Source organism: Anomaloglossus baeobatrachus, chromosome 10 (assembly GCF_048569485.1).
Source record: "Anomaloglossus baeobatrachus isolate aAnoBae1 chromosome 10, aAnoBae1.hap1, whole genome shotgun sequence".
Taxonomy (NCBI): domain Eukaryota; kingdom Metazoa; phylum Chordata; class Amphibia; order Anura; family Aromobatidae; genus Anomaloglossus; species Anomaloglossus baeobatrachus.
The window spans coordinates 66,042,445-66,062,230 of NC_134362.1; the positions used below are offsets into that span (position 1 = coordinate 66,042,445).

Below are 19,786 nucleotides of genomic sequence, written 5' to 3' on the forward strand. Positions count from 1 at the left end.
TTTTGGTCGCCGCAAGTTTTACGCAAAATGCAATAACAGGCGATCAAAATGTAGCATCTGCACAAAAAAAGGGAACCATTATAAACGTCAGCTCGACGCAAAAAATAAGCCGTCACTGAGCCATAGATCCCAAAAAATAAGAACGCTACGTGTTTCGGAAAATGGCGCAAAACGTGCGCCACTTTTATTGGACAAAATTGTGAGTTTTTTTAACCCCTTAGATACAAGTAGACCTATACATGTTTGGTGTCTACAAACTCGCACCGACCTCAGGCATCATACCCACACATCAGTTTTACCATATAGCGAACACCGTGAATAAAACATCCCAAAAACGATTGTGCCATCACACTTTTTTTTTCAATTTTTCCACATTTGGAATTTTTTTGCTGTATTCCAGTACACCATATGGTAAAACTTATGGTTTCTTTTAAAAGTACAACTTGTTCCGCAAAAAACAAGCCCTCATATGGCAAGATTGACGGAAAAATAAAAAAGTTACGGCTCTCGGAAGAAGGGGAGCAAACAACAAAAACGCAAAAATGGAAAGGGCTGAAGGGGTTAAAAGTTCAGTTCAGCACCCAGACTTGACCTGAACTTGATCTTTGAGCTTGACCCCATATAAGTCGAGAACTAATGTGCTCAATTGGAACAACGAGTATAATAAAAGTCAAAGACTGGGCAGTTTGACTTTCCGTCCACATACAGCCAGCCATAAACAGATCATTTAACGGGTAGGGCGAGTTTTTATTTTTTAGACACATCATCTGAAAACGTTTTATACCCCTAATGAGAGCCATTTAGAGACTGCACGCACCGAGTGTACCGGAGGACTCCAATGCTCTATTGAGTGGTTGGAATATGAACAGCACCTGAACTTGGACACAGTTTTTTTTTTAAAGTCTATGTTTGAGTCAGAGACCCAGAGATCCGGTGCTTGGCACAAACCCAAACGTTACAGTTATGAGTTGATTTTTCAACTGCTGATCTCTGTTCTACTGATGTTGAGGGACCATCAGGAGGCCCTCATACACATCAGATTGTCAGTCGGCCCTGCAAAGGTGGCGTATTTGACCGATATACAACCACTATGTCTGGAGTTTTTAAAAGGGTCATTCTCTTTCAACTATTTTTATCCCACAGGCTCCTTGATGTATTAAGCTGAGCTTTACTTAGCCTCCAAAAGTCTAGCACTGCCTTTCCACAGCTGCCCTCTCTCTATTAATTGGCAGTGACTGTGATGTCACATTGACAGCACTGTACCCTGCCTTGAAATTTAGTCTTCTTTACATACATTATTATCTTATACCACCAAAAAGTGGATTATTTGGCTTTTTTCCAATGGCTGTATCAAATATTTTTCTTATCATGCATGATATCGGCTATACCTGGCCATTTTTTACTCTGGCATGAAATAACACACATAGTTGAAGGTCGTTTGACAGACAATTATCTCTCCCTACTCCCCAAAACAGATGAGAGTTCATCTTAGCCGAGTTTTCATGTGTTTTCAACAAAGAGAAAGGCGGAAGTGTCTACCAGTATCCTCTGGTTGTATCTTATCTTCCTTGAGAACCATAGCTGTTGAAATTTCAATGTATTGATCATTCTTTTTCCCCTGGTATCATCTATTGGGTTTGAGTTTGGAGGCCCAACACTGTCATGGGTTGAACTCGATGGACCTAAGTCTACCTTCAACCTTAAACACTATGAAACATGCTGGTCAGCCAGTCATGTTGAAATTGGCGGATTCGGAAAAGTTTTTATGAAAGTATAGTCAGGAGGAAAATGAAGTACAGCCTCTTTGAATCATAGTATTAAATATCAGATCAGAGGGTCTTAAAATTGGGTAAATACTGAAAAATATCACATTGGTCTAAGTCAGGCTTCACACCACTTGGCTGTTTGCAGTTATGCTATTGACTAAAGGCCGCTTTACATGCTACAATAAATCTTACGATGTGTCGGCGGGGTCACGTCATAAGTGGTGCACATCCGTCATCGTAAGTATGATTGTAGCGTGTAAAACCTCCGTGCAATTGCGATTGAACGAAAATCCGTTTATCGCACGCACGTCATTCATTCCTCAAAGATTGAACGTGCGGTTGTGCAATGTTCCCGAGGCAGCACACATCACAGTGTGTGACGCCCCAGGAACATTGAACGACAGCTTACCTCCGTCCGCGGCTCCCGCCGACAATGCGGAAGGAAGGAGGTGGGCGGAATGTTTACGTCCCGCTCATCTCCGCCCCTCCGCTTCTATTGGCCGGCTGCCGTGTGATGTCGATGTGACGCCGAACGTCCCTCCCATTCCAGGAAGTGGACGTTCGCCGCCCACATCGAGGTCGTATGGAAGGTAAGTACGTGTGACGGGGGTTAATCGTTTGTGCGTGCCGATTGAACATGATTGAAATTGAACATGCCACACATACGATGGGGGCGTTGCAAATTGCATACGATATCGTATGCAAAATTACAACGTGTAAAGCAGGCTTAAGGGCCGCTTTACACGCTGCGACATCTCTAGCAATTGCTAGCGATGTCGAGCATGATAGCACCCGCCCCCGTCATACGGCCGATATGTGGTGATCACTGCCGTAGCGAACGTTATCGCTACAGCAGCGTCACATGTACATACATTTTCAGCGACGTCGCTTTGACTGCCGAACAATCCCTCCCTCAAGGAGGAGGTCCGTTAGGCGTCACCGTGACGTCACTAAATGGCCGGCCAATAGAAGCAGAGGGGCGGAGATGAGCAGGACGTAACATCCCGCCCACATCCTTTCTTCCTCATTGCTGGCAGACGCAGGTAAGGAGATGTTCGTCGTTCCTGCGGTGTCACACATACCAATGTGTGCTGCCGCAGGAATGACGAACAACATCGTACCTGCAGCTGCAACGATAATTGGGAAGGGACCTCCATGTCACCGATTAGCGATTTAGAACATTTTTGCGACGATTCAAAATCGCTCATAGGTGTCACACGCAATGACATCTCTAACGCGGCCGGATGCGCGTCACAAATTCCGTGACCCCAACGTAGCGTGTAAAGCGGCCTTAAAGCGGGCTTTACACGCTACAATATTGTTAATGAATTATCGTCGGGGTCACGGTGTTTGTGACGCACATTCAGTGTCATTAACGATATCGCAGTGTGTGGCACTTATGAGCGTTCTTAAACGATCGCAAAAGCGGTCAAAATCGTTTGCCACAGAGAGGTCATCCTGAAATAAAAAATCGTTTTCTGTTTATTAGCGATGTTGTTCGTCGTTCCTGCGGTAGCACACATCAGTATGTGTGACACTGCAGGAGCGACGAACATCTCCTTACCTGCCTCCACCAGCAATGCGGAAGGAAGGAGGTGGGCAGGATGTTACGTCCCGCTCATCTCCGCCCCTCTGCTTCTATTGGACGCCTGCTGTGTGACGTTGCTGTGATGCTGCACGAAACGCCCCCTTAGAAAGGAGGCGGTTCGCCGGCCACAGCGACATCGCAGGGCAGGTATGTGCGTGTGACGCTGTCGTAGCAATAATGTTCGCTATGGCATCGATCACACAATATCACATGTACGACGGGGCGGGTGCTATCGCACTCGACATCGCAAGCTGATGCTAGTGATGTCACAGCATGTAAAGCCCGCTTTAGTCTCAGTGATATTTGTGGGAGCTGAAAGGGTAAAGCACTCAGAAAAGTCACAAAATCTTTCATTCAATTGATTAGTATGAATTTTACCTTAAATTCTAACATGTTCTATAGGTGTTCATATTCACCAAAGGAATGGGGCGTTGTTGGCGCTTCTGTCAGTGGAGAGAGGGTCGGAATTATCTTCTAATAGGAATTCTAGCCACTTCTCAACTAACAGAGGCACATGTCAGACCTCATTCTTTAGATAGAAGCCTTAGTTATCCCACAGAAATGCTGAAAATGTATGATATGTGAAAGAATAACTGATTAGGACCATTTTTTAAACATTTTTTCTCTATCACTGTCTATATAAAGTGTAAATGACATTCTATACTCTTAAATGTACTGTAATTTCTCACCATTATCATAGGGTAAACTAAAAGTCTGACCATTTAGTAACATATCTCCATTGCTTTGGATTAATAGTTTCTGAAATATAGAGCAAAAAAAGTAGATGAACCACAAGCTCATAAAAAAGTTTGTAGTCAGAAAATCTACAGGTAAATTAATACAGTGACGTTAGTATATCTTATATTTCTACGGCTTCACATGACAGTTAAGTGAAGGTTGCCCTTTTGGCTGGGTTCACAAACTCAACAAGGCTTGTTAAAGGAATTTGACATAAAGTAGGAACATGTTATTAGGAATAAATTCATAAATACCTTTAATTAGCGAATCCCATTCGATACATCTAAGGAGCTAAATGTGATAGAACATTTCAAAGGCTTGTTCAAAAGACATGTCCTAGAATGTTAGCACCGGTCTGCTGCCAGTGAGCATGTGCAGTAGTGAGCTCCACTGTTGGGACCTGGAAGTAACCTATACAGTGTACAAACAAACTGCTCATGCTCGCAGGCACATGTACTGGTAAGAGTTTGGGGCAGGTTTCTAACACTGTAATAATATGGTGGTCATTTATACTATTGTGATTATTACTTCAAAATAATCACTGAATGATTGGCTCAAAGTTTTTTTGGAATTCATTCATAATTACATTTTTTTTCCTTTTTCTTTTTTTTCCTGTAGAATCCCTTTAACGATCAACTGTCGTTTAAACTGAAGGAAAGATTTAGCCATGCAAATTGTATAGAGGACAATGTAAACCTCAAATATTCATAATAATGTTGATTATGATTAGGTATTAACACTTTGATATGATATGGTTAAAGCTAGACTAAAGCATTCTTGGTCTATAAATTAAAGAGGTTGGTCACTGCTCTGCAATAGTGGCCACATCTCTGTAAAACTGATAGGAAAGGCTTTTTTCAAATACCTTGTTCTTCCAATTCTACCTCCGATCATCGCTATTGCGGTCCATTCCTCTCCATAAAGTGATCTCCTCTGAGATCCGGTGATGTCACGTCAACTTCCAGCTGACCTGACATCACAGCGGCCGGCCCCAGTCTTCCTTAGTGACTGCTTAAGCAAGCATTGTTGACCTTAGGGAGATCAACATATCCACTGCGGAGACACCATCACGTGTTTCTCAACGCAGTGATTCTAGAGCATTGCCCCCTGGGAAGTATGCAAACAAGAAAGCCGCGGAGACACCATCACGTGTTTCTCAACGCTGGCAGGAAACTAGCCAGGTCTTTCACCGGGAAGGAACAACCACGGGAAGGGCAGTCTCCAGTCAAGGAGACCACCAATACCAAACATGGTATCCATCCACAGACAGCTGTTTCGGGGTATTTGCCCCTCATCATTGTGGAGTAGGAAACTGGCTAGTGGGGGCAATGCCTAGTAAAAGACTACTTAAGCAAGTATTGTTGACCTTAGGGAGATCAACATATCCACTGCGGAGACACCATCACGTGTTTCTCAACGCAGTGATTCTAGAGCATTGCCCCCTGGGAAGTATGCAAATTAGTGACTGGACTGTGGGTGGCATTTCACCATTCGTCACAGCCCAGCATCGCTCCTGCTTGCAGCGCTCTGTAGTGAAGGAGAGATCATGGAGTTGCAGGGCTGTGACGAGTGATGAAATGCTGGCTACAGGCAAGTCACTCAGGGAGAATGGAGTAGGCCTCGGTGATGCCAGGTCAAGTGGAAGTTGACCTGACATCACCGGATCTCAGAGCTCATGGAGCCCGAGGGTCACTTAAAGGGGATGAGCAGATGGCAATAGCGCCGCTCAGAGGCCAAATTGTCTAAACAAGGTATTTGAAAAAAGCCTTCCCTATCACTTTCACGGGGATGTGGCCACTATTGCAGAGTAGTGAACCACCCCTTTAAGTTGTAATCCTAAACCCACACTAGAACCTAAACACTGGAACTTAAACACAGCGAAAGTGCAATAACACTTAGTCAGTTAAAGGAATTTCCCTATCTTAAAGGAAACCCATCATATTGTACATGCAGTCTGATCTGTGGAAAGCATGGTATAGAGTAGGAGAAGTTGAATAGAATTATATAGAGGTGTGTTGGAAAAAAATATGTAAAACTTGTAATTTATTCATTGAAATATCTGGTGTCTGTACGTATAGTAGTCTAGTGGGTGGTCCTATTAGTGATTGACAGCTATGTCTACATATGCAGGCATACAGGGAAGACTGTCAATCACTGAATTGGGCAGCCCACTGCACTCATATGCTACAAACACCAAGGATATCAATGACTAAAATATAAGTTTTGCGGAAAAATATTCTGTAAAATAGTAAATCAGCTCCTCTTGCTCTACACCATCCTACCTACAGAACAAATACCATTTTCAACATAACAGGTTCCCCTTGGATAATTATGGCATGCAGTATTTCAATATTTCATGATCACTGGTGGTCTGGACTCCTGACCATCCAGCTGTGAATGAACCTGCAAAAGGGCTATGCCTGCGTTCATTTGGGCCAGGGTGCACTGACAGCTCTTCAGGATCTTTCCTACTGCTGAGATTCTCACTGCTCGATACAAGCTACGGCTGTCAGTCAAGCTTGGTAGGGTGAGAATTAATACAGATATTTTTTTCTATAGCTGGACTCCTTATGTGCTCATTTTATTACTAGATTGGATTTTCAAAGGAAATATACCAGGCTCATCTTGTCTAAGAGATATTTAATAATGTTTGAAGTTTCTATTGCAAAATCTGGTGTCACTCGCTTCAAGGCCTCCTTCACACATCTGTGTCTCTGGTATGTGTGACGTCCGTTTTCACAAGTACCGAAGACATGAGCACACGAAGACCCATTAAAATCAATGGGTCTACGCACACGTGCATGTTTTGTCATGGACCGTGTGTTCGTGTGGAGCATACATGTGTTCGTGTGCTCCACACTTAGACTTGTCCGTTTTTTCTACGGCAGTACGGGTGTCACATGGACCGCATGGATGTGATCCATGTGACATCAGTGTGACATGTACCGGAGAAAACACGCATAGCTGTGAAATAAAAACGTTTTCTATACTCACCTTCTCCAGCACTGCTGTCTCTGGCACTGCTTTCACTAGCTTCCGACCACCGCTCGTTATGCGCATTGTATATATATGGCACAGAGGACCGGAAGCAGCAGCAGCGGGGAGTCGGCAGGGCCGGAGACCGTAGATCAGCACCACAGACAGCAGCGACCAGGACAGGTGAGCAGAAAGTTCCTGTTCTCCATGTGTTATCGCGGATAGCACACCGAGAACATACGGCACACTGAGGGCCATACGCACCTTTTACACATCCATGCAAAACGTGCGTGGTTTTCACAGACGTGTGAAAGAGGCCTAAGGGCTACCTCTACTTTGGCAGTACTGCTGGCTGTTTGTTCTCGAAGGAGCCGTCATCATAACAATATGGTATTACGCTAGCAATACGCCATCACTGTAATTTAAGATGAACTAAGTTATATCTGTCAATGTCTGAGGATACTTACATTATCAGGTTCTTTTATAGCTATGTAGATTTGTGATAGACAAGTCTCATATTCATCCGAATTCAAACAAGGTTTCAATACTCCATGGACAGCGAATCTGGAGGCAATACAAGGCTGAAAGAAAATAATGACAATTAGTGGATGAACCAAAAACTACATACAGGCAACAGGATTTACATGTAAGCTAATCATTTTTAAGAGGGCATTAATGATAGACCCATGCATTATTTTAATGGCCTGCTTAATGATTAATTTGATTCATTAGCCTGAATGCAATTTCAGTAAAATGTTTTATTTTCTGATGACCATGAAAATGTCTTTTCGTATGCCACAAACATCATCAGCTGTTGATCTGGCATCCAATATTTTTTTTAGCATTGAAATTAATGAGATGATGGAAGTGGTGGATTGAAATGCTAAATTGTAAGATTGACAATGATGTAAAATAAAATTGTAAAATATATTTTTGATGACAGGTTTTCATTGGTTGAAGGCAATGGTATCGTGGATGGAAATGAATGGTGACAAAGACAGTCAAGTTTACAAAATATTAAAGAAACACTTACATCAAATTTATATCTTAATATATTGCAGTCATCATATTATATAGCACTTCTCATTTTTCCCTTCTACCCAGTTAATTCTTCTGTTTTCTATTAGGTCTATGACATGACATAATTAAAAACGGACTAGCTGAATCCTTCTAATCTCTATGTAGAAACAGGAAGTTTCTTTTAACTGCAAAAGTCAATGACGGTGAAGGAGGGAGCAGCTTGGTCAGGAGTTGAAAAGGGGGATGACTTATGCAGGGAAAAGTGACTTCATGCTTGTACATAAAGCAGAAAAAAGAAGAATTAACTGGGCAGAAAGGCGAATGAGCAATTGTAAGTACACAGTGCTATATAATATGATGATTGCAATTTGTTAACACAGTAAAAAATATGATGGGAGTTCTTCTTTTACAAGGCAGAACAGAAACACAGTCAAGAGAGTGTCAGCTCAAATATCTAGGCAACTCGCTAGAAGTTTTCTCACATCAAGCTGGTCCATTTTCCCCAGAATCCGGCATAGTTTATTTTGTATTCCAGTAACTATTTATTCCTGAGACATGGTCCCTTCTTCCCTGTATATAAATCCTGTCTTTTTATCCAATTGGGCTTGGCCCTCAAAAATATTTCATAGAGAATATTGTGGACTAAACCCACTTAGTTATAAAGACAAGATTTATAGACAAGAGAGAGGGAACATTTTCTGAGGAATTCAGGGGTGGAAGAATAAAATAAAAGCAAGGAGAATGGCAACATTTACATTGGGTGGTTGGAGAGGAGGTAGATTATGTACAGTATTTATGGCAAGTGTCATGTCCTCTTTAAAAGCATTTTATATTTAAATTTTGGGGAACTATAAAATTAGTTGTAAACGTAAGTGACGTATGAATGTCATTTACATTATTTGAATACCTATTACATACACTATTATTGTGTAATCCAATAATTATTAAGGCAGTTACCTGAGCAAGGATATAGGAACATGTCCCATGAAAGGTGTAAAGTCTCTGATCAAAAGTTGTGATATGGGATCCACCTTCCACAGCACAGGAGCCAGGACATGACGACGTTTTCACGCAATTCCATTTTCCCTGTGCACAGGTACTGTTAAAGAGAGAAAGTTTTAGTGTCATTGTTGCTCAGAAAATATGCTTCGGTGCAGTGATAATAAAGTGTATTCTTTTTTTTCTAAAGAAATTGAAAGAAAAAAAGGATATCTTTTTGTGTGGAGACCTTCTGTATAGAAAGGGACAGGTAAAGAGAACCTCTTAACAGTTTTAGCATTTTTAACTGCCACATCATGGAATAGTAGCTGTAAATAAAAAGTATTTGTAATTTCTCACCTGCGGTGCTGAGATATTAATGTATAAAGTTTAGGTTATAATTTATGATAACCCCAACTGGGAGTTACCAGAAATTCTTCTCCTTCTCTGGGATTGTGTATACTTTCCCCTGTATAATGTTGACCAAATGTAAGCAGGAAGTATCATGCAGGGAAAAAAAGAACACTTCCCCAGAAAGCCAGAAGAACATTATTTGTTTTAAGAAATGTGATAGATAGACATCCTTGTTTTCAGCCTTGATCGACTGTGAAATATAGGTCAGAACTAATTTTCATTACAAATACTTTGAGATCTCCTCTCACGGTAGTCAGCGGGAGGAGGTGGAGGGAAGACTGCAAAGCTGATTGTCATTACAAATACTTTAAGATCTCCATTTACAGCAGTTAGTGTGGGGGTGAGGAAAGACAATATAGCTGAGTGTGATTACAAACATGTCTGCAACTACAGGGCTTCTCACACAGCTCTGACACTCTTCGAACACTGACCCTACGGACGAGATGTGGAGGTGTATGTATAAACATTCAGCTCTGATGTATACTGTACAATAAATGTATAGGTTAGGGCTATCTAACATTACTTCTCACAGGAAAAAGCATGCTCTTCTGACCCTCTGGTTGCATGTTCCTGTTTCCCAGGACACTCCTATAGAGAAGAATCTCTGATAATGCCCAGATGGACTTATCGTAAATAATAACCTTAAGTTTATAAACTAGTATTTTGCACATTCTAACTCATGGATTGTTAAGATTCCCTGAGTCTATTCAACCAGTGCAGTATTAAACCCATTATCCCCCAAGCAAAGCAATGTATTTTAAGAAAATCCTCATGTAACTGATTTAAATGGCCTTTACTAACACAATGTTCAATATTTTTCATGTCACCTTTTCAGTGTCTGCTAATTTTTCATTAACAGTATGGAAATCTACATTAAAATCTAAGAAGTGAAAGCCTCCCCAGATTGTAATCCTGGTCTTTCTGTGTAATATGGCTCTGACTGGACCCAAGCCCGGCCCCTCCTTCCCCAGAATATAATCTGAGTTGTTCCTGCAAAATCTGGGATGACTTTATCATTGGCTTGTCTACAGCAGACACAAGATTCAATTTACTTCATTTTACTAAGCTTTTCCTCTGTCATCTAAGTCACTTTCATTACAGATTGGAGCAGTCAAGATGTTTTCATCATAAGCTGCTAAACTCTGTATAGGAAATGACTGAGATGATAAGGCCCAGTATAATAAGCTATTGGAAGTGAAAGTGCCCACACGTTCAATAACTTATTATACTGACATCATAAAAATACAACGGAGGGCACTCACCACTTGAAGGCAGAAATCTTGTATTTATTTTTTACATGGAGCAGGCATAAAAAGACTGAGGGGAGAGGGAGCAACCACACATGATCGTCCGTGTGTGGTCGGTCCCTCTCCCCTCCGTCCTTTTATGCCTTCTCCATGTAAAAAGTAAATACAAGATTTCTGCCTTCAAGTGGTGAGTGCCCTCTGTTCTATTTTTATGATGGACCGATTTCCAGTTTTCTTGTGAGGTGCACCCCTCGTGGCAGTTCCATACTAGCAAAGAAGATTTCCCGTCTATTGAGACAGGTGATACGCTATATTAATTGCCGGCTGGAAGCTGTGCCCGGTTTTTCCTTCTCCGTCTACTGCTTTATTACACTGACCTTTGTCAGCTAAGTCTCTTGCCTTTGTAGAGCCCAGCAGCTGATGGTAAAGTCATCTCGACTGCTGCACTCTGCATAGAAAGTAACTGAGATGATGGAGGCAAAGCTTAGTAAAATCTTGTAGTGAATTATAGGCAGAGCATTGCAGGGTGCTGTGGAAAAGCCGATGATAAAGTCATCTGAGATGTGAGCAACTCAGATGACAAATCAGCTTCACCGAGTCTTTAATGTCAGTCACCGGCTAACCGGGTGGTGAGAACTGGAGACTCACTGTGCCACTTTCAGTGGAAGAAGCTGCTTAGTGGATTCCCCAACCTTTACCCAAGACTAAAAGATTGTATCATTATTCCCTAGTACACTCCTGGTATTTTACAGTCTGACAGAGTATAGACGATGACCACAAAATAATATGAATGGCAAACCAAAAAGTGTGGTTAAGGTATGCGCTTGACTTTGGAAAACACCTCCTTCAGTCTCATTTTTTTTCTACAGACTGTAATTTTTTTTACATATTTAACTCGTATATTTTTACCAGTTTTCACATGAATGAGGAGATATTTGGTCCCCTGTAGAATAAGTTACTCCTGAGTACTTGCAGCTGCATTCAGATGGTTGAATACATCCTTTGTTTGTAACATCATCAATTATTGTGCCTGGATATAATAAATAAGAAATATTAGTGTGGATTTTTTCGAGGATTTTAGTGTTCCAAATTATTAGTAGATCATGGTTAGCTAAAAGCCTAATGATTTTTGCGAGCCACATAATATCATCTATATATATAATTGCCTTATTCTGTCTGTCTGTCTGTCTGTCTGTCATGCTCCAAAATTGTGTCCTTACGGTGACACAAAGCTGATTGGCCGCTGGGCTCGCCATGGCCCCGCCCCCCCACACGGATTGGCCTCTCGCCCCGGCTCTCTGAAGGCCCCGCCCCCCTCACGCAATGCACACTCGCTCTGGCCCAACTGACACGGAGCTCCGACTCCCAGGTGAGTACACACACACACACATCAGATCACACTCACTCTCACACACACCTCACACATCACATCCACACACTCACAACATCCTGGCATATCGCAGACATAACCTTGCGATGCTGGGATCTTGACGGAGCCCGTGAACGCTGGTAACCATTATACACATCGGGTAACTAAGGTCCCTTGGTTACCCGATGTGTATCATAGTTACCAGTGTACACCGGCTCCGTCACGATCCCAGCAGCGCCAGACATAACCTTGCGATGCTTGGATCTTGACGGAGCCCGTGAACGCTGGTAACCATTATACACATCGGGTAACTAAGGTCCCTTAGTTACCCGATGTGTATCATAGTTACCAGCGTACACCGGCTCCCGGTACACGTGTGCAGGGAGCCGGCATTATACTCCTCTCCCCCCAGGACTACTCCTCCTATTACAGTCCTCCTATTATACTCCTCTCTGAGTATAATAGGAGAACTATTATAGCATGGGGGATGTAGCACGATGGGGGGTGCGCAGCATAGGGGATGTAGCAGGATGGGGAGTGCGCAGCATGGGGGATGTAGCACGATGGGGAGTGCGCAGCATGGGGGATGTAGCACGATGGGGAGTGCGCAGCATGGGGGATGGAGCGCGATGGCGGGTGCGCAGCATGGGGGATGTAGCACGAAGGGGGATGTAGCATGATGGGGGATGTAGCACGATGGGGGATGTAGCACGATGGGGGATGTAGCACGATGGGGGGTGCGCAGCATGGGGGATGTAGCACGATGGGGAGGTGCGCAGCATGGGGGATGGAGCACGATGCGGAGTGCGCTGCATGGGGGATGTAGCACGATGGGGAGTGCGCAGCATGGCGGATGGAGCACGATGGCGGGTGCGCAGCATGGGGGATGTAGCACGATGGGGGATGTAGCATGATGGGGGGTGCGCAGCATGGGGGATGTAGCACGATGGGGGATGTAGCACGATGGGGGGAGCGCAGCATGGGGGATGTAACACGATGGGGAGTGCGCAGCATGGGGGATGTAGCACGATGGGGAGTGCGCAGCATGGGGGATGTAGCACGATAGGGAGTGCGCAGCATGGGGGATGTAGCACGATGGGGAGTGCGCAGCATGGCAGATGTAGCACAATGGGGAGTGCGCAGCATGGGGGATGGAGCACGATGGCGGGTGCGCAGCATGGGGGATGTAGCACGATGGGGGATGTAGCACGATGGGGGATGTAGCACGATGGGGAGTGCGCAGCATGGGGGATGTAGCACGATGGAGAGTGCGCAGCATGGCGGATGGAGCACGATGGGGGGTGCGCAGCATGGGGGATGTAGCACGATGGGGGGTGCGCAGCATGGGGGATGGAGCACGATGGGGAGTGCGCAGCATGGAGGATGGAGCACGATGGGGAGTGCGCAGCATGGAGGATGGCGCACGATGGGGAGTGCGCAGCATGGGGGATGGAGCACGATGGGGGGTGCGCAGCATGGGGGATGGAGCACGATGGGGAATGCGCAGCATAGGGGATGGGGCATGATGGGGGGTGCGCAGCATGGGGGATGGAGCACGATGGGAGGTGCACACCTCCCCCCAACACACACACACACACAGGGAACCACAAACACTGCCATACACAGACACCCACACACACAGACAACGCTGCACACACACAACACCCAACACACAAACACCGCGGCATACATAAATATACGCACATACCGCACAACACACACATTGCACAAAACATACCTCCCCCAAAACACACCACACCTATACAAACCGCGCAACACACACACACACAACGCTACAGACACACAGCGCTCCACAAACAACGCAACACACATACAACACCGCTCTCACCCCCCGCCACACCCAGACAACACCCAGAACATGTACAGCGCCCTACACAAACACTTGGTAACTACACACAACAACATCTATATATATATATATATATATATATATATATATTTATATATATATCTATCTATATCTATATCTATAACAAAAATCATACATGAACTACTCAATACGTAAATTCTAGAATACCCGATGCGTAGAATCGGGCCACCTTCTAGTTATTATATAATACTAGCTGTACTACCCGGATTCGCCCGGGTTAATAACTGCTGTTAACAAAATAGAATGTATTAACAATAATGTATTCTGCACACAAAAACCACAAAACAAATAGATAGAAATGTAATTATTAAATTGTTGCCTATTTCAGAGCTCTAATCAGAGCTCAGATTAATTAACTGTAGCAAAATAGAAGCTAAGCTGTGATTGGTTGCTATTGGCACCCTGATAAATCTCCAGGCTACAGAAAGCCCTCCCCCCTGACAGTATATATTAGCTCACACATACACATAATAGACAGGTCATGTGACTGACAGCTGCCGTATTTCCTATGCGGTACATTTGATTTTCTTGTAGTTTGGCTGCTTATTAATCAGATTTTTATTTGTGAAGGATAATACCAGACTTGTGTGTGTTTTAGGGTGATTATGTGACGAGGTTGGTGTATGTGTGGTGAGATGTGTGCTGAGGGTGGTATATGTGTTCAAGCACGTGGTAGTGTGTGGCGCATTTTGTGTGTGTGTTCATATCCCCGAGTGTGGTGAGTATCCCATGTCGGGGCCCCACCTTAGCAACTAGACGGTATATACTCTTTGGCGCCATCGCTCTCATTCTTTAAGCCCCCCTTGTTCACATCTGGCAGCTGTCAATTTGCCCCCAACACTTTTGTTTCACTTTTTCCCCATTATGTAGATAGGGGCAAAATTGATTGGTAAATTGGAACGTGCTGGGTTAAAATTTCGCCTCACAACATAGCAACCGGCGCTGTCCAGGATAGTAACTGTCTCTCTGTTTCTCTCCCATTCTCTGTCTGTCTCCCCCTCTGTATATATCTCTCTGTCTCTCCCTCTATCTCTTTGTCTGTCTGTCTCTTTCCCTGTCTGTCTCTCTCTGTCTCTGTCTATTTCCCTGTCTGTCTATCTATCTCTTTCCCTGTCTGTCTATCTATCTCTGTCACTTTCCCTGTCTGTCTCTTTCCCTGTCTGTCTCATTCCCTGTCTGTCTCTTTCCCTCTCTTTCCCTGTCTGTCTCTTTCACTGTCTGTCTCTTTCCCTCTCTTTCCCTGTCTGTCTCTTTCCCTGTGTCTGTCTTTTTGTCTGTCTCTTTACCTGTCTGTGTCTGTCTCTTAACCTGTCTCTCTCTTTCCCTCTCTTTCACTGTCTGTCTCTTTCCCTGTCAGTCTGTCTCTTTGTCTGTGTCTGTCTCTTTGTGTCTGTCTCTTACCCTGTCTATGTCTGTTTCTTAGCCTGTCTGTGTCTGCCTCTTTCCCTGTCTGTGTCTGTTTCTTTCCCTGGCTGCATTGTGACACACCAACATTCCATATAAGAGCGTGGCTGCTGAAGTTCTGGCTGCACTGTTGCTCCCAGCTCCATTCGCTTTAATGGAGGCAGGTTTTTTGGCAAATAACTGTAAAGCGCGGAGTTAAAATTTCCCCTCAAAACATAGCCTATGACGCTCTCGGGGTCCAGAAGTGTGAGTGTGCAAAATTTTGTGGCTGTAGCTCCGACGGTGTAGATGCCAATCCCGGACATGCATACACACATACACACACACACACACACACACACACACACACATACACACATTCAGCTTTATATATTAGATTTGTGTAAAACCTATTAAAAGGTGATTCGTAGATACACTAAAGCCTCAGAAAAAAAATTGAATTTGCACATAGATGTATTTCCTTATAATAATGGCTCTCATTAGCTACAGTACAGAGATAAAATTACTAACTACTTACCAATTAAACAGAAGCAACCAAGAGCACAAATTTTTTTGCAAATCCCAGGTTCCTGATTGGTGCAGGTCTTCGGACAATACGAACCACATTCACTGTACTTCATGGTGTGATGGCATTTTAGTTCTAAAAACAGAGTTAAACAATGTGATTTCACTATGGGGCCCGTCTGGTCCTCTTCTTTCCCCTGTTGCATACCGCATATTTGGACTCTTCACTACAGGCCAGGATTTTTTGCCGAGTCCAGACCAGAGCACACTGCACGTTATAAGATCGTGTTCTCATCGCAACATTATGACATACAATGCGCTCCGGCCTGGACATAGCTGGTACTTCTGGCCATCAGGTAAGAGGCCAGAGATAACTTCGCCTGATGATGGAAAGAAGAGAACCGGCCAATGCAGTAAGAAAGCTACAGAGGCGAGTATTGGTTAAAAAAACCTAAGGGGTACTTTGCACACAGAGATAAATCTGCGGCAGATCTGTGGTTGCAGTGAAATTGTGGACAATCAGTGCCAGGTTTGTGGCTGTGTACAAATGGAACAATATGTCCATGATTTCACTGCAACCACAGATCTGCCAAAGATTTATCTGTGTGTGCAAAGTAGCCCAAACACTCACCTCGCTGACCACCTCGCTGCTCGCTATCCGATCCTCCTCTTTCAGCCATCTCACTGTATCTCCAAAACTTCAAACCTTGTCAATGTCCAGGTCTCAGAAGTCACTGCACGTCATAATGTCATGATGTTGATGTCACAACCTTATGAGACGCAGGAACCTTTTAGGCATGGGCAGATGCCTTGGTCTCCAGTGAAGAGGCTGGATAAGTGGTGCACAATGGTGGAAAGGAGAGGGATAACTTATGGTTAGTGAGCAGCGAGGTGGTTCAGCAGTGAGGTGAGGGTACATTTTTTTTCCAACAGCCCTTTTCCCTCTTACACATTAAGGTTACGAACAAACCTACAAAACACATCTTCTTCATAACCCGGGGACTGCCTGGACAAGTAATACTGGTTTTGTACCAGTAATACTTATACAATTATAACATTATATATATTTCTATAATGGCAATGGGGCCGGAGTCACACTTGAGAGAGACTCACGCAAGTCTCGCATTGCATCTCGCGGCACGGTTGCACACTCTCCTGACAGTAGCGGGTCGGTTGCATGTATTTCTATGCAGCTAAGATGCTCCTGTCCGGAAAGTGTGCGGCCGTGCCGGGTGATGCGATGTGAGACTTACACAAGTGTGATTCTGGCCTAAGGGGTACTTTGCACACTACGACATCGCAAACTGATGCTGCGATGCCGAGCGTGATAGTCCCCGCCCCCGTTGCAGCTGCGATATTATTGTGATAGCTGCCGTAGCGAATATTATCGCTACAGCAGCTTCACATGCACTCACCTGCCGTGCGACATCGAACCGCCTTCTTATTAAGGGGGCGGGTCGTACGGCGTCACTGCGACGTCACACGGCAGGCGGCCAATAGGAGCAGAGGGGCGGAGATGAGCGGGATGTAAACATCCCGCCCACCTCATTCCTTCCGCATAGCCGACGGGAGCCACGGTGACGCAGGTAGGAGATGTTCCTCGCTCCTGCGACGTCACACACAGCGATGTGTGCTGCCGCAGGAGCGAGGAACAACATCAGACCGTCGCGTCAGCGTAATTATGCAATTCGCCGGCACTACACCGATGATACGATTATGACGCTTTTGCACTCGTTAATCGTATCATCTAGGATTTACACACTACAATGTCGAGAGCGACGCAGGAAGTGCACCTGCGATGTCGTAGTGTGCAAAGTACCCCTTATTGTTAAAAATAGTTCTGTATTTAGAGGCATTTCTCTTAGGCCTCTTTCACACGTCAGTGATTCTGGTACGTTTGTGCTTTTTTTTAAACGTACCAGAATCACTGACATACGCAGACCCATTATAATGAATGGATCTGCTCACACATCAGTGATTTTTCACTGCACGTGTCTCCGTGCGGCGTACCCGCGTGTGCGTGATTGCCGCACGGAGACATGTCCATTTTTTTCTGGCATCACTGATGTCCCACGGACCACGCAGTGGTGTGGTCTGTGAAACACGTGCCAGAAAAAAACGTGCTTTTAAAATAAAAAACATTTTAACTCACCCCGCGTCCAGCGATGTCCTCTGCAGCCCGTGCAGCTTGCTGCTTCTGAGCCGGCTCATTATTGTCGCGCATATTCATGATGCGCGACACAGCCGACCCGGAAGCAGCTGCTGTGGGGGTCAGCGCTAGCCGGATGCTGCACCGCGGGAGCGATCAGCACCATGGAGAGCGGGAGCGGGCGCAGGTGAGTTTATTTCTAAGTGCAATCACGGGCCACGGAGAACGGAGCCCGGATTGCACTTAGACAACCCACGTGTGCCGTGATTCACGGCACACGCAGGGACATGTGCGTGTTTTACACGCCAGTGAAAAACGTCAGTGTTTTTCACTGACGTGTGAAACGGGCCTTATTACTCAAGAAAATGGCCGTTGTGCTAGTGTGAATAGAGAATCAAAAATTCCAAAATTATTCTTCAAGGCTTGAACGCCCAACTCACAGTTCACAATGGTGAAAGACAGATCCCCATTCTTAATTTGGGTGAGGTCCCATAGCTGAGATCTGCATTTATGAGTAGATATGCCAGAAATGTTTAAAATGGAAACACCTCTTTAAAAAGTATCCATTATTTATATATGTATTTGAATAAATCAATAGTAAATGTACAAAACTGCACCTCTAAGGTAGCCAAGTGGTTGCAGAAGACACATACATATTCATTATGGCATTGCAATTGGGGACTACTGGAGCATTGTTGCAGAATTTGACAAGTGAATAATGACCTTTTGGTGTTTTATTGCATTTCCTGCAATTACTTTAATTAATAGACTAATTGCCACTTCAATTTTTATCATAAATGAATAGGACATGTAAAAATAAGCAATTTTGTAATATATCTTTCTCCTCCTAGACTAATCATTCATTTTCAAAATTTTCAATTCATGGGTAAAATATGCTTTTATTCTTCTTCTTCTTCTGACAGTGTGCTACGAGTCTCTCCAAGAAAATTGGATAGCACTAAGGGTACTTTAACACTTGCGTTGTTTGGCCGCCGTCGCAATCTGCCATTTTGGAAAACAGCGCAATCCGTTAATGGATGTGCGCTGGTTCCCATAGACTTGCATTGACGACGCATTGCGACGGATGGCCTTGCGTTATATCCGCGAGCCGATGCTGCGTTACATCCACCGGGTGAAAAGAACGCAGCATGTAGCATTTTTCTGCGCATCCCAGAGCGTCAAAAAAACTCAATGTGCAGGATTCCATCGGCGTCCGTTGTTTTTATAATGGAAGCCTATGGTTCGGAATCCGTCTTTACACAACTGAGCATGTTCAGTTGAGTAAATCGCTGAAAAAAAAGCTACAACGGATTACGTTGTTTTGCAAGATCCGTCGTATCAGTTGTGCCACTATATGCAACGCATCCATTTCATCCGTCACACAACGCAATGCGACGGATGCCGCACAACGCAAGTGTGAAGCTAGCCTAAGCTGACACTCGGCTCAAACGCTGGAAGAGTTTGTATAATCGGTCCAATTCTTTTGCATGGGAGAATCCATGGCTGTGTGACCCCAGCCTTAGTTGAACTATTGGGTTGAGAATTGTCCCTCACAACTGACCCTTGCTGATGATTCCAACTTTGTGCTAATAGTTAACAGTTTGCCAGATCAACACAATATGGCATGGGAAAAGGCTAAAGTTTTTGGCTGAGTTTTCACTGGGCCTTATGATGCGGTATTTTTATGGCTATTTTTGCCAGAGAAACATATTTTTAGAATATTTGAAAACTGGAATCCTAAA

At 44.3% G+C, this 19,786-nt stretch overlaps 1 protein-coding gene across 1 annotated transcript in view; it reads right to left on the reverse strand.

Annotated features, from left to right (window-relative positions):
* The window catches only part of LOC142254348 (mucin-2-like), a 156,295-nt gene that overhangs the window by 98,483 nt on the left and 38,026 nt on the right, over positions 1-19,786 (reverse strand). Inside the window, exons 8-11 of the mRNA XM_075325394.1 lie at positions 11,637-11,757; positions 9,046-9,187; positions 7,536-7,649; positions 4,044-4,113 (exon numbers count right to left, since the gene is read on the reverse strand). Of these exons, the coding sequence (XP_075181509.1) occupies positions 4,044-4,113; positions 7,536-7,649; positions 9,046-9,187; positions 11,637-11,757 (447 nt within the window). The remainder of the gene's footprint in view (positions 1-4,043; positions 4,114-7,535; positions 7,650-9,045; positions 9,188-11,636; positions 11,758-19,786) is intronic.